Source organism: Corythoichthys intestinalis, chromosome 18 (assembly GCF_030265065.1).
Source record: "Corythoichthys intestinalis isolate RoL2023-P3 chromosome 18, ASM3026506v1, whole genome shotgun sequence".
Lineage (NCBI taxonomy): Eukaryota > Metazoa > Chordata > Actinopteri > Syngnathiformes > Syngnathidae > Corythoichthys > Corythoichthys intestinalis.
This window is the reverse complement of record NC_080412.1, coordinates 45,331,920-45,347,282: the sequence shown is the minus strand read 5'-3', so window position 1 is coordinate 45,347,282 and position 15,363 is coordinate 45,331,920. Positions and strand designations below refer to the sequence as shown.

At 39.6% G+C, this 15,363-nt stretch overlaps 1 protein-coding gene across 2 annotated transcripts; it reads right to left on the bottom strand.

Moving 5' to 3' along the window:
- Positions 1-1,884: 1,884 nt before the first annotated feature.
- Positions 1,885-13,985, bottom strand: rraga (Ras-related GTP binding A). Of its 2 annotated transcripts, none has more exons than XM_057821857.1 (10): positions 13,824-13,985; positions 13,484-13,576; positions 13,175-13,274; positions 9,016-9,082; positions 8,696-8,918; positions 8,528-8,623; positions 8,347-8,469; positions 8,172-8,263; positions 4,946-5,061; positions 1,885-2,233 (listed from the first exon to the last, which is right to left on the bottom strand). In XM_057821857.1, exons 2-10 carry the CDS (start codon positions 13,508-13,510, stop codon positions 2,130-2,132), a joined length of 948 nt encoding a protein of 315 aa, XP_057677840.1. In that variant the 5' UTR covers positions 13,511-13,576; positions 13,824-13,985; the 3' UTR covers positions 1,885-2,129. The 2 variants fall into 2 exon arrangements, with proteins under 2 accessions (XP_057677840.1, XP_057677839.1); XM_057821856.1 differs by having other exon boundaries at positions 13,484-13,616; positions 13,824-13,977.
- Positions 13,986-15,363: the final 1,378 nt, after the last annotated feature.

The window sequence follows — 15,363 nt, the reverse complement described above, 5'->3', positions numbered from 1 at the left end:
TCCACGCGTTCACCTTAATTTGAACCCTATGTACTGACTCCATTTTGAAAGGTTTAAAGAAGGCTCACCTAGAACAAGTTGACAATTTATTCGGGTCGATAGTGATCAAAACGGCAAGGCGAAACAAACACTCAGGCGAGGAGGTAAACTCGTTCCATTAATCCATTCATTATCTTCCACTTAGTCCGGGGTCGGGTCGCGGGGGCAGCAGTTTTAGCAGGGAAGCCCAGACTTCCCTCTCCCCACCCACTTCAGCCAGCTCCTCCGGCGGGATTCCAAGGCGTTCCCAGGCCAGCCGAGCAACACTGTCTCTCCAGCGTGTCCTGGGTCGACCCCAGGGCCTCCCGCCAGTGGGACATACCCGGAACACCTCTCCAGGGAGGCGTCCAGGAGGCATCTGAACCAGATGCCCGAGCCACCTCAACTGGCTCCTCTCAACACGGAGGAGTAGGGGCTCGAAACCAAGCCCCTCCCGGATGACCAAGCTTCTCACCCTATCTCTACGAGAGAGCCCGGACACCCTTAGGAAGAAACTCATTTCGCCCGCTTGTATCCGAGATCTTGTTCTTTCGGTCACGACCCACAACTCGTGACCATAGGTCCAAATTCGTTCCAAGGTCACTATATCAGAAGTCAACAAAAGGTTCCCAAGAAAAATGACAACGCTTAGTTAAACATTCAGCCTTTTGCAGGCTCTCGCGGGGCGGACCGTGGGCAGGAATAAGGGTGTGTTTGGGATTATTGTCTCTTTGTGGATTGGACAGGAGGATTTGGGAGTTACTGTCGTCCGGGCAACAAGGGTTGTGCATTTTGCCACCTCAGCGTCAAAGGGGCTCTTGGAGTCTTGTCAGTCGTTATCATCAGTTGGATATCGGGTGTTGCTTTTCCTTGTGTCGGGACAGGGCGTCCCTTCATTTGTTCTGGACTGTCCGGGTGAACTGATGGCAAGAGTTTGTGTGTCATTATGGGGTAATTTTGCCATGTTGTGCTAAATAAATGCATTTTTATTATTTCATATTCCATTTAGTAAAAGATTGTTATTTGTCATGACCATAACATTTATTTTGCAATTGGGAAAAATACTTCGATAAAAAGAATAAAAATAATGGAGAGACTGAAACAATGACATTTTGCGGCTCTCTTCTTCGCATTTTCCTTTTTCTGATTAATTCCCGCTGAATGGGTTGAATTCTAAATCAGATGAAACCATGACCCTGCCGACGTCATCCTCCTGTTGGGGATGCTAAAGCCCGACAATGATAGGCGTGGCTAAACAGTGGATTAAAAGAGTAATTTCTCGTCATCTGCGCTTTGCCAAATTGTTGTATATAGTCGAATCGTCTCAAAATATGATTCTTATTCACATAATATGCTATTTTGGACTTTTTTATCCTGTCGTACGCACTTTAAGTCTAACTGATTGTACCGGTGGACAGGTGTCTTTATGCCACTATCGACCTCAAGTGCATTTGATTCAGGATAATACTGTACATGGACTGGAGGTGGACTTTTAATTTGTGGACTAACAGGTCTGTAAGGGTCAGAATTCTAGCTGATAGGTGTTCAAATACTTATTTGCAACTGTATCACCCAAATAAATTGTTAAAAAAATCATTCATTGTGATTTCTGGAGTTTTCTTTTTAGCTTCTCGCTCTCTCACAGTGGACATGCACCTACGATGAAAATTTCAGACTCCTCCCTGATTTCCAAGTGGAAAAAGTTGCAAAATACCAGGGTGTTCAAATACTTATTTTCTTCACTGGGTTTTGTGGCGACCCAAATGGGTGTGTGCAATAGCGGAGGACCGCGTTCAAATTGAAGTAGTGCTGCTTTTAACATTTTGCAAAGTACTCGAGATATAATCAAAAAACAGACACAGTTGGTCATTCTGAATAAAAGTATATTGCTTGTATCTTTCAAAGAAAAAAAGAACCCCCTGATCACTGGGGTCTTGGGTATACAACAGCGAGGTACATTATTCCCTTCAAAGTAAACACACGGTTTCATTCTTTACTGGATGACAGGCGGACAAACGAGAAAGAAAATCCTCCTATTTTTGTCTGATTGAACGTGAGGGTACAACAAGTGAGGCGAGGATCCGGGCGCTGATTGGTTGAGAAGACGGCGGCTAGCGCATTCGCATGTGCAGACTGTGTTTGGGTCCGTCCACTCGTTCCAACTTCTCAAAGTGTTTCCTAGCATTACGGATATTGATGAGGGTGGCCGCAGAGGCTGTTGGAAAATGAAGACACAATTTATGGATCTCACTTGTAGGAGATGCAATAATTCGACTTCAAGTGAGGTTTTCATTGGAAATAATTAATTTAACTACATGCAAAGTCCTATTTTAAAATTGCCAATGATATTTGTTGGAGTTCTGTTTATATAAGTAAACCCATGCTAAAATGGTCAGTCCTCCTAGTCAAAATGGATTGAACGTCTGTTGCCGTCAATAGCAGTGAAACTATAAGCAGTTATTCAAAATTTATACACAAATTTTTACTCCGAAAAAACGGAGACACGGCGAGAACGAAAAGTGGTATTTGGTATGTGAAAAAACTGATTTTGGCATGCAGCATTGTTTTTGCCATCTGGCAAAATGGATTTTGGCATGTGGCATTTTTTTTTGCCATGTGACATTTTTTTGGTATGTGGCAAAATGGATTTTGACATGCGGTATTGTTTTTGCCATGTGGCAAAATGGATTTTGGCTTGGGGCTTTTTTTTTTTGCCATGTGGCAAAATTTTGACATGTGACATTTTGACATTTTTTGCCATGTGGCTATTTTTGGTATGTGGCAAAATGGATTTTGGCATTGTTTTTGCCATGTGGCAAAATTTATTTCGGCATGTGACATTTTTTTTGCCATGTGGCATTTTTTTGGTATGTAGCAAAATAGATTTTGGCATGCGGCATTGTTTTTGCCATCTGGCAAAATGGATTTTGGCATGTGGCATTTTTTTTTTTGCCATGTGGCATTTTTTTGCCATGTGGCAAAATGGATTTTGGCATGCGGTATTGTTTTTGCCATGTGGCAAAATGGATTTTGGCATGTGGCATTTTTTTGCCATGTGGCAATATTTTGGCATGTGACATGTTTTTGCCATGTGCCATTTTTTTGGTATGTGGCAAAATAGATTTTGGCATGCGGCATTTATTTTGCCATGTAGCAGAATGAATTTTGGCATGTGGCACTTTTTTTAGCATGTGGGAAAATTTATTTCGGCATGTGGCATTTTTTTAGCCATTTGCGAAATTTTATTTTGGCATGTGACGTTTTTTTTGCCATGTGGCTATTTTTGGTATGTGGAAAAATGGATTTTGGGATTGTTTTTGCCATGTGGCAAAATTTATTTCGGCATGTGACATTTTTTTTGCCATATGGCATTTTTTGGTATGTGGCAAAATAGATTTTGGCATGCGGCATTGTTTTTGCCATGTGGCAAAATGGGTTTTGGAATGTAGCATTTTTTTTAGCATGTTGCAAAATGGATTTTGGCATGTGGCATTTTTTTTGGCATGTGGCAATATTTTGGCATGTGACATGTTTTTGCCATGTGCCATTTTTTTGGTATGTGGCTAAATAGATTTTGGCATGCGGCATTGATTTTGCCATGTAGCAAAATGAATTTTGGCATGTGGCACTTTTTTTAGCATGTGGGAAAATTTATTTTGGCATGTGGCATTTTTTTGGCCATTTGGGAAAATTTATTTTGGCATGTGACATTTTTTTGCAATGTGGCTATTTTTGGTATGTGGCAAAATGGATTTTGGGATTGTTTTTGCCAAGTGGCAAAATTTATTTCGGCATGTGACATTTTTTTTTGCCATATGACATTTTTTTGGTATGTGGCAAAATAGATTTTGGCATGCAGCATTGTTTTTGCCATGTGGCAAAATGGATTTTGGCATTTGGCATTTTTTTTTAGCATATTGCAAAAATGGATTTTGGCATGTGGCATTATTTTTGCCATGTGGCAATATTTTGGCATGTGACATGTTTTTGCCATGTGCCATTTTTTTGGTATGTGGCAAAATAGATTTTGGCATGCGGCATTGTTTTTGCCATGTAGCAAAATGGATTTTGACGGGCAGCATTTTTTTTGCCATGTGGCAAAATAGATTTTGGCATGTGGCATTTTTTTGGCCATTTGGGAAAATTTATTTTGGCATGTGGCATTTTTTTTGCCATTTTGTATGTTTTTGGTATGTGGCAAAATTTACTTTGCCATGTGGAATTTTTGTGCCCTGCGGCAAAATTTATTCTGGCATGTGGCATTTTATTTTTGGTATGTGGCCAAATGGGTTTTTGGTATGTGGTATTTTTTTGGTATGTGGCAAAATGGATTTTGGTGTATGGCATTTTTTGGGGGGTATGTGGCATTTTTTGGGGGGGGGGGGGGGGGGGGTATATAGCATTTTTGCAGGTCATGCATGTTATGCAAGTCCAAATTTTCCATTCATTTTAAATGGCAGAAAAACGCCTGGCTGTGATTTTTGACAATACACTTACCATTACAGCCCATTCACAATCAATTGGCAACCAACTAAGGCCATACCATTGACTGCTATGCACGTCCATGCCATGGATAATAATCTAATTATTACAATTATTCCAACATACCAAAATCCATTTTGCCACATACCCCAAAAAATGCCACATGCCAAAACCCATTTTGCCACATAAAAAAAATGCCACACGGCAAAAACATGCCACATGGCAAAATCAATTTTGCCACATACCAAATACCATGTTCTCAGCCCTGCTGGGCCGCAGGTTTAAGACCACCGTCCTATATGAATATAAGGTTAAATGAATTGGACATCCATCGTCGCCGCTGGCAGGCAATGAGTTAATAATATGCTAACAGTCATACAATTAAAGCCATAAAAAAAAAAAATCCAAACGAAATTACAGCTCCACCAAAGGTGTCAGTACTTACGAATAGACGGGTCAGACATGATAACCATGACATATGTGTTGGAGGTGAAGACGTCAATAAAGGCCGCAAAGTTGGAGTTCCTCACTTCCATGCTCTGGAAAGAGGCTGCCAGTTTACTGAAATGGAACAAAAAATATACTGTAACTGTCAACCAATAGAGTATTGACCTCACAATTTTTTGTTTAATCTGATTTTTAAAATATTTTAAGAAGAGTGACCACAAGCTAAACAACACTGCTGGCCAAAAGTATTGGCACCCCTGCAACTCTGTCAGATAATGCTCAAGTTCTCCCAGAAAATGCAGTTACAAATGCTTTGGCAGTAATATTTTCATTTATTTTGCTTGCAATGAAAAAACACGAGAGAATGAAAAAAAACAAAAATCATCATTTAACACAAAACTCCAAAAATGGGCCAGACAAAAGTACTGGCACCCTTTGAAAAATCATGTGATGTTTTTCTAATTAGTTGTTGTATAGGAGTTCATTTTGCCTACACTTATAAATTTGTCAAACCTTTTCTTTTATCCCAGGCAATTTTTCTAATTTTTCTAATTTCTTTTCGAATTATTTAACAGCACCCGTTACTTACCTGTGGCACATAACAGGCCGTGGCAATAACTAAATCACACTTGCAGCCAGTTAAAATGGATTAAAGTCGACTCAACCGGTGTCCTTGTGTGTACCACATTGAGCATGAAGAAAAGAAAGAAGACCAAAGAACCGTCTGAGGACTTGAGAAGCAAAATTGTGAGGAAGCATGGGCAATCTCAGGGCTACAAATCCATCTCCAAAGACCTGAATGTTCCTGTGTCTACCATGCGCATTGTCATCAATAAGTGTAAAGCCCACGGCACTGTGGCTCACCTCGCAGGATGTGGACATAAAAGAAAAATTGACAAGAGATTTCAACGAAAGACTGAGCGGATGGTGGATAAAGAATCTCAACTAACATCCAAACAAGTTCAAGTTGTCCTGCAGTCCGAGGGTACAACAGTGTCAACCCGTACCGTCCGTCTGCATCTGAATGAAAAGGGACTCTATTGTGGGATACCCAGGAAGACCCCACTTCTGACCTAGAGACTAGAGCTGTCCCGACTAGTCGACGTTGTCGACGTCATCGATGACGTAAATGCGTCGGCGGGCAAAACATACCGTCGACGGGTAATGACGGGTAAAAAAAAAAATTTACATGCGGATAAAGTTTAGAATGGCGGGCGCTCGCGATACAAGCGGTTGTTACTGGCACCCCCAAGGGGGCCGCTGTTATTTCAATGTGACCGGCGTTGTCAGATTGAGCAAAGAGGAAGAAAGTGAGCGAGCGAGGGAGAGAGCGCGAGCGAGATCGGTGAGTTGGAAAAGTGCGCGGGTAGTGCCGAGTTGAGTGGCTGTGTCCCCCACGTTTTTGTTTTGGTCAATGAAAGTATCCATAAAGAGCCATCCGACGTCTCTCGGTGTTTTTATGCACGCCGCCGCCTTTCTGAGGAGGAAACCGGACGAACCCGAATGAACCGACGACAACGAGCCAAGTGAATCGCAGGTTCACTCCTCACTATGGCAAGGAGTCGAAAACACTCCCAATTACCAAAAAGGGCAGAATTGGTAACACGTGAAAGCAGCATAAAGCAAAAAAGCGGACCAGAATAGCCAGAGCCTGGAATCATTTCAAGGAAAATATGGAGGGTGCCACTTTGTGTACTCTTTGCTAAGCTGAGCTCCCATACCACGGTAGCACGTCGGCTATGAACGAACACTTGAAGCGCCGTCACCCAGTGTAATTTTCGAAGACAACAAGAAACAACAAGCTAGCGGATTGTAAGTCCATACAACTTTCTAACGACTTTTTTTAGTGGAAGTTGCCTTAGGATCATGGAAGCTCCCACTTGGGGAAAATATATACATATAACCTGTATATACATAATAAAAATATATATGGAAACAGCACTGGCCTGCTTACTGTAATCCATGACTGCACTAATGTTAGTTACTTTATATTATAAAGTATTACATATAGTAGTATATTATAAAATTAATACTATATATTTAATTTTTGTTACTGTGGGTATGTGTGCCTTTCATTCAAAATAATTGTGGTAATATTTTAGTGTGCCCTCTACTTGATCTATTTTCAGGTTAAAACAAACAAAAGTTGAACAGTTTTTCCCATCCCCAAAAAATGCAGAATGCACACCAGAAAAAGCATCTGAACTCACACAAATTATCCCGAAAATGGTTGTCCGTGACATTGCAATTCATTTTAACATTTAGAACAATATAGACAATGAAATACCACAAAAAGAGTAAGAATTGTTGTGACTCCTGTTAAAGAGGTGAAGTCACAGTGTTTCCGTTTACATTTTTTTTTTTTTTGCACTAGTTAATGCCAGCAGCATTTGACCTCATTGTTTATGATTTATTATTTGTATTTATGTTATTTATTTATATGTTAATAAAGAATTTAGGTGTTCCAAAATGTTTTTTGTGAATAAATAAGCTTCCACAAAAACTTCATTATTAAAGTAGTACAAAAATATATATATATATTAGATTAGTCGACTAATCGTAAAAATAGTCGGCTGACTAATCGGGAGGAAATTAGTCGTTTGGGACAGCCCTACTTGAGACATAAAAAAGCCAGGCTGGAAGAATGTTCTCTGATCAGATGAAACAAAAGTAGAGATTTTTGTGAAAAGGCATCAACATAGAGTTTACAGGTAAAAAAAACTAGGGCTTCAAAGAAAAGAACACTGTCCCCACAGTCAAACATGGCGGCGGTTCCCTGATGTTTTGGGGTTGCTTTGCTTCCTCTGGCACTGGACAGCTTGACTGTGTGCATGGCATTGTGAAGTCTGAAGACGACCAACAAATTTTGCAGCATACTGTGGGGACCAGTGTGAGAAAGCTGGGTCTCCCTCAGAGCGCTTGGGTTTTCCAGCGGGAGAATGACCCAAAACACACTTCAAAAAGCACTAGAAAATGGTTTTAGGGAAAGACCTGGAGACTTCTGAAGTGGCCAGCAAATTAAAACGATCATATCTCAATTTTCCGTGGTGGAGTCTGAACTTTCCAGTTGTGTTAACGGCAGCGCTCTAGGTGAAATTGTCTATTTTTTTAAGGCGTCACATGATTGATCACGCCGGTGTGATCTTAGGACTCAGAGGGTTAAAGACTAACTAGAAGTAAAGGATGCAAATTGATTGATATTTGAGGACATCATTGAAACTCACCTACAGCTGAGTTTGAACTGTTTGATAATATTACTGATCTTCTCAAAGCGGTGAGCGTCCCGCTGCTCTTTGCACTGGTAGTGGGAGATCACCTACGATGATAGCAATACAGAAAAAAAAAGCAAGTACAATATAAAGTCCACGTCTAGTTAAGAAGCCTCAAAGTTGATCTGACCAGGAAAGTGGCTCTCTCAAAGAGAAGGACTTCATCCGCCTCGATGATCTGCGCAAAATTCCTCAAATTGGTCTCCAGTTGCTGAACGTTGGGGATTAGCTGGTACACAATGCTGGACCACGCCTGTTGGAATACATATTTAGACACTGCTTCCATTACCAGAGCGGTCACGCTGACCCACCTTGTACAGGGTTTCATCCCAGATGGACGTCCTGAAGCACGTGCACGCTAAAGGCCGAGACAGTCTCTTTAAGTCTTCCTCACGTTCCTTAAAAATCTGACAAGCCCCAAACACACAATGTTAACTGAAAAATAGGATATCTAAGCAGACGTTTAGCTAGCAACTTACCAAGTCTCTCTGGTCCTCCTGCACCAGATCCATTTTGTGCACGAGACAGAAGACTTTGGCGTCAGGGGAATTCTGCAGGATGGCTTCCAGACACGACTGGTAGTAATGCATGTCTTTCTCTAGCTCGCGGCTCTCCACGTCGAAAACATAAATAAGCACCTCCACGTTGCGAAAAATGTTGTCCCTTTGGCTGGTGAAGTAGTTCTCCATGAAAGTGTCCTGTCTGCGGGTGGTGGGAGGGGGGGTGGGGGGGGTAGGCGTGTTTAGTGAGACTCGTCAATCAGTAGCAGCTAAATAATCAACTCATCTACTTTATTTACCCTCCACAATCCCAAAGATTCAAGACGAGATTGCCGAGGAATCGTACGTGGGAGTGCTCCACGTCAACTGCGGAAAGGCAAAATTGGATTTAAGACAAAGCATCATTTTGAAGGTCACTGATTATTAGAGGTGTGCGAAATTTCCGATTCTTAGATTATTCGCGATACGGCCGTGGAAGATTCGAGAACGATTCACAAACATCCAAATTCCGATTTTTGAAATATGTCAAGTAAAGCGGAAGTAAAACACACTCAGCGCGCCACGCGGTCTTCGGGACGCAATGAGGAACGGAGCGAGAGTAGCTAAACATCATGCTTGTCATTACCCGGACCCTCGGGTAATGCCAATGCTCAACTCACGGCTCTAGCTCAACTCATGCCGCGAGATAAAAGAACAACAACATACCTGACTGCCGCCGACAGCTGCTACAAAGTACGTGCACTTAATGGTACGGTAGATATCATATTTACATGGGACTAGATTCAACATTTCAGACTCGGTGGCGTTAGCAGCATATGCAGTAGCAAACGGTCGCCATCTTAAAGCAGTAGTAGCGAATCTTCCAAGCGAACCTAATTAACTTTGTATCTAAAATACTCCTAAATCGGCAAAATATTGACTTAAATCTATCTTTAAAATAGTTTTAAAACTTTCACATGTCGAAAGTAGACAGAAGGGAAATTATGGAATAACGGGAGCAATTTTAACAACTTTAACGGTTGATTTGAATGTAGTTTAAAGCTTCTGATACAGAATGGAGATTTGAGTATATTATTTATTGTTTTTAACTGTTAACTTGATACTGAAATAGTCGTTTATTTAAGCCTGCGAGGCTTTTTTCCCCTTTTTTAATTTTTTTTATTTATTTTATTTTTTTACAGTTTTTGTTAGGGTTGTTCCGTTCATGTTTTTTTGCTCTCGAGCCGATCTCGATCGTTTTAGTTTGAGTATCTGACGATCCCGATATTTCCCGATCCGATTGCTTTTTTTTGCTCCCGATTCAATTCCAATCATTCCCGATCATATAATCCTACAGAATCCTACAACGTATTTCATAATGGGTCAAAATCATTTTTCGAGCTGATCATGTGACTAGCAACTTAGGGAGTATCTTTTGCTTTGCTTACCCTAAACTACACCTGTGGAGGCAAGATTTCTGAATTTCTGTAAACCTAAGCTTTCAAACGCAACCAACAACAACTGAGCTTGAACAGTTTTATATTCATATACATATATATGTATATGTATATATTAGGGTTGTTCCGATCATGTTTTTATGCTCCCGAGCCGATCTCGATCGTTTTAGTTTGAGTATTTGCCGATCCTGATATTTCCCGATCCGATTGCTTTTTTTTGCTCCTGATTCAATTCCAATCATTCCCGATCATATACATTTTGGCAATGCATTTGACTAGCGCTAGCTTAGCCACTCCGGAGCCCTGAAACTAACAAATAACTAACTGCACGGAATTTGTTCAAATCAACTACAACGACTAAATAAACCCCCGCTAACTCCAAGATAAAGCCTAATGTCAAATATTCTGAACTTCCCCTTCAAAATAAAGACCTAGCTGTTAAAATATTGTCTATAAAAGTTGTAAGGCAATAAAACAAGCAACAAAAATTAATGAAATGACTAAGAATCCTACAACGTATTTCATAATGGGTCAAAATCATTTTTCGAGCTGATCATGTGACTAGCAACTTAGAGAGTATATTTTGCTTTGCTTACCCTAAACTACACCTGTGGAGGCAAGATTTCTGAATTTCTGTAAACCTAAGCTTTCAAACGCAACCAACAACAACTGTTTTATATTCATATACATATATATGTATATATTAGGGTTGTTCCGATCATGTTTTTTGCTCCCGATCCGATCGTTTGAGTATCTGCTGATCCCGATATTTCCCCATCCGATTGCTTTTTTTTTTTGCTCCCGATTCAATTCCAATCATTCCTGATAATGTTTCCCGATCATATACATTTTGGCAATGCATTAAGAAAAAAATGAATAAAACTCGGACGAATATCTACATTCAACATACAGTACATAAGTACTGTATTTGTTTATTATGACAATAAATCCTCAAGATGGCATTTACATTATTAACATTCTTTCTGTGAGAGGGATCCACGGATAGAAAGACTTGTGACTTGGTATATTGTGACTAAATATTGCCAACTAGTGGATTTTTATGAGCTTTCAGTAAATGATACTGCAGCCATTTAACTTCTGCCCAAATGCAAGATGGGAAGTGCAACCATGACTGTGTGTAATGGTACCAATTGATATATTTTCTCAGCGTTGGGGAAACGAAATAGGGTGTTAAGAAAAAGATCAACTACTACCTTTCTTCCCCACATTGGGATTGTAAGGCTTTGGCCAATTAAAAAAAGGCTTCAAAGGCTGCCAAAATTCTCTCTATTCATTTTAAGTTGCTTTTAGCTCTACGTATACGTAATACGGTGCCATTATAGATTGAACGCAATAATGCGTGAGTGGGTAGTGCAGCGCATGCGTTAATTGCGTTAAATATTTTAATGTTATTACTGCCGTTGACGCGATAAATTTGACAGCCCTACTTTAAGCCAAAACTAAAGACTCTGGATGAGTGTAAGACATTTTGTCTGTAACGTTAAATACAATTAGAAAATGATTTAATTAAAAAATATATATATTAGGGCTGTCAAAATTATCGCGTTAACGGGCGTTAATTAATTTTTTAAATTAATCACGTTAAAATATTTGACGCAATTAACGCAGATGCCCCGCTCAGACACATTTAAATGACGGTACAGTGAAACGCTCACTTGTTAATTGTGTTTTATGGAGTTTTGCCGCCCTCTGCTGGCGCTTGGGTGCAACTGATTTTATAGGCTTCAGCAACAATTAGGATTGTGTAAGTAATTATTGACATCAACAATGGCGGGCTACTAGTTTATTTTTTGATTGAAAATTTTACAAATTTTATTAAAACGAAAACATTAAGAGGGGTTTTAATATAAAATTTCTATAACTTGTACTAACATTTTTCTTTTAAGAACTACAAGTCTTTCTATCCATGGATCGCTTTAACAGAATGTTAATAATGTTAATGCCATCTTGTTGATTTATTGTTATAATAAACAAATACAGTCCTTATGTACCGTATGTTGAATGTATATATCCATCTTGTGTCTTATCTTTCCATTCCAACAATAATTTACAGAAAAATATGGCATATTTTATAGATGGCTTGAATTGCGATTAATTACGATTAATTAATTTTTAAGCTGTAATTAACTCGATTAAAAATTCTAATCGTTTGACACCCCTAATATATATATTTATATATATATATACACGGTATATACAGTATATATTAAAAAAGGCGTGTCCGATATTTTTTGCCAATGCCAATACTTTGAAAATGACGTGATCGGGACATCTCTAGTATTGTAACTAATGTACAAAACATTAAAAGCAGCTAATAGCGTCGGGGGTCATCAATAATCGATTTATAATCGAATTGTAGCCTCTGTATCGTAATCATAATTGAATCGTTAGGTGCCCAAAGATTCCCACCTCTACTGATTATTAGAGGTGCACGATAATTATCGGTTCGATACTAGGAATTATGATGTCATCCCAAAAAATCCGATAACAATATGTTATCAGGCCTATTAATAATATTTTTGTCACCGTGTCGGATTGGAATGTGTGTTTGTTTCCACTCCTGTTTTGCCAGTATGCAAAGTTTTGTTACTATTCTAGAGGCCATACTTTTCCTTCACTGAGTTAGAAACCTTACTATACTAATAATGGATAGATGCAGCCCTAGTTGATATGTTTTGGTGTAAGTATCCCATAATGCAGTGAGGACAGCGGGGGCTTATAGTCCAGTGCAGCTTTTCTATGAACAAAAGTCGTTTTCGTGTCAAATTTGGTGGGTGGCGGCTTATAGTCAGGTGCGCCAAATAGTGCGAAATTTACAGTACATGTCCATGAATTAATATTCGCTCTTCAAAAGGGTGAAAAAGAAGGATTTGGAAAGTTTTTCATAGTCTATCAAGACAGTTGACGATTAAATTGAATCAATGAGTTGACAATTTTTCAATGAAGTGTGGCAGTCCTAGAAAGACGCCGAATAAAGAAAGAAGGCTCTGGAGGTTCTTACTTGTTGCTCCGAGGCGACGTGTGTCTCGAGCAATATAATTGGCAAAGATGATTGATCTCATACTGGTCTTCCCGGACCCGCTTTTTCCCATCAATAACACCTGAAAAAAGAAGCACGTTCAACAGATCACTGACATGAAAACCCATTAGCGTCTGAACGCTAACAAGACAACATTGTGGCTTCATAATTTTGTTGCAAATCATTTGGTTTGTTTTTTAATGGAAGTCGATGGGCGCCCAGCCAAATCGGTTTAAACGTCTATCACCGTCAACGGCAGCCAATGTGTTCGAAAAGTTGTGAGAAGCTGACCTTTTTCTTCATGGCTGAGCTGGACATCCCCCTTAAGAAGACACGATGGAAGTTTACGGAGGGATCAGATGACTTCTCGTACGCAGCTCTCAGCTGAGGCACACACATTTTGGCACTTACGTGTTCATTTTCACTTGTTGGAAGAAAAAAAACACTAGCCACAAAAACAACAGGCGCTTACGGGGTTAAAATAAAACCTCTAAACGAGTGAGGAAATTAATTTAAATGAACTCTTCGTCTCGTAAATTGAGCTAATGCTAAATTAGCTAGCAACGCATATTTTTGCCATGTAGCTTAGCTGCTAGCTCAAGATAATTCAACTAAAACGAGAGTAGCTTACCCAAACTGGAGAGAAGGTTTACTCGTCTTCAACCAAGAGTAGACATAAAGTTTTTGGCGTGAAAGAGCGTAGTCGTGTACATTACTTGATGAGTTGGACAAGAGTTAAGAATCAGCTGCTTCCTGTTTACGCCACAGTCACATGATGTCACATGTGCCCGCAGTTGTGTCTGACAGGCAAACAAAAAAATACTACGTCATTTCCGTTTGAGGAACAGCGGCACATCAATTTACATAATAAAACCTTGTTTTATTGTTTTTTACAAAAAGAAATGGCTGCATGGACAAAAGTTGAGATGAACTGCTTCACGTTTACACTGCTGTCACTATGTGATATTTGCCCGCAGTTGTGTCTGACAGGCAAAAATGGAAAAACAAACAGGGTTACGTCATTTCCTTTTGAGGGACCTTACTGTATAATTTCCTTAAATAAAACTTCTCCTCTTTATCAAACTAGTATTCATTTCAAAATGTTTATTTATTTATTTAATAATGACTCTTTTGGGGTTCCTTACTAATCAATCTGAAGGATCCAGCCAATCACTTAACTGACTCCGCCCTGTGTATTTGATTGACAGAACACAATGGCGTACCGCAAGCAACACGTCACTTTTGGTCATTAATATTCATGACGTTAGCAATAGTTGCTAGGCGGGTCAACCTCCCGTTTGTCTCTAATAGTAAAAGCATTGAAATAGTGTACAAAGGAGATATTTACTGAGCTAAACCTACCAATTGTGTCCGAAAATTATGTCCCTGGTGCCAAATTCACTGGTAAAGATGTGGAAGAACATACAAATGTTCAGTTATAGAGATGGCTTGAGTATCGAGGGCTGAAAAACAACCGACCTGATCCAGCGGTAGCTTTTTTTATCAACACCTTTTTCTTGTGCGCATTGCCTTACGCCACTAACAATGAAATTCTCCTGTTTCAACAATCTATCCTTTACCACCATATGCCCTGTCTTTCTTATATATTATATCCTCTGGTTGTTTTACATCTCTGACCGTTCTTGGGGGCATTTGACATTGCTAGTTTTGTGTAGCGATTGCAAGTGCTACCCGGAGACAGCCAACGAACACTTTTAATTTTCTCATTAATAAGAAATCTTAATTCTATCATTTATTTACACTTGCCCCTTACTAAAGTTGTTTTTTACAACAGAAAATGTAACCATAGTGGCAGTCAGATACCATTTAAATTTTTTTCACGTCATTCATTGTCAGAGGCGGCACGCCAAAATGCCACGCTAAAAAATAAGTCAAAATATCAAAATGGCTTACCTCTTCGTCCTGTGTGGGGCCACGGCCCCCAAGAAAATGTTAACTGCATATGAAATAAGAATGGCTTCACCTTGCTGGTGTTAAACTGGTCTTTTTGGACATCCGCCCAAATTGATCTATTCTTCACATTTTTTGGTTTCGGGAAACATATGCAGAAAACATTCTTCCTATGTCGTAATGTCTAGCGTAGTTTCTACAAGTTCCATAGCAGCAGTGTTTGATCGGCATGTTCTTTTTTGAAAGATTACCAGAGAAAA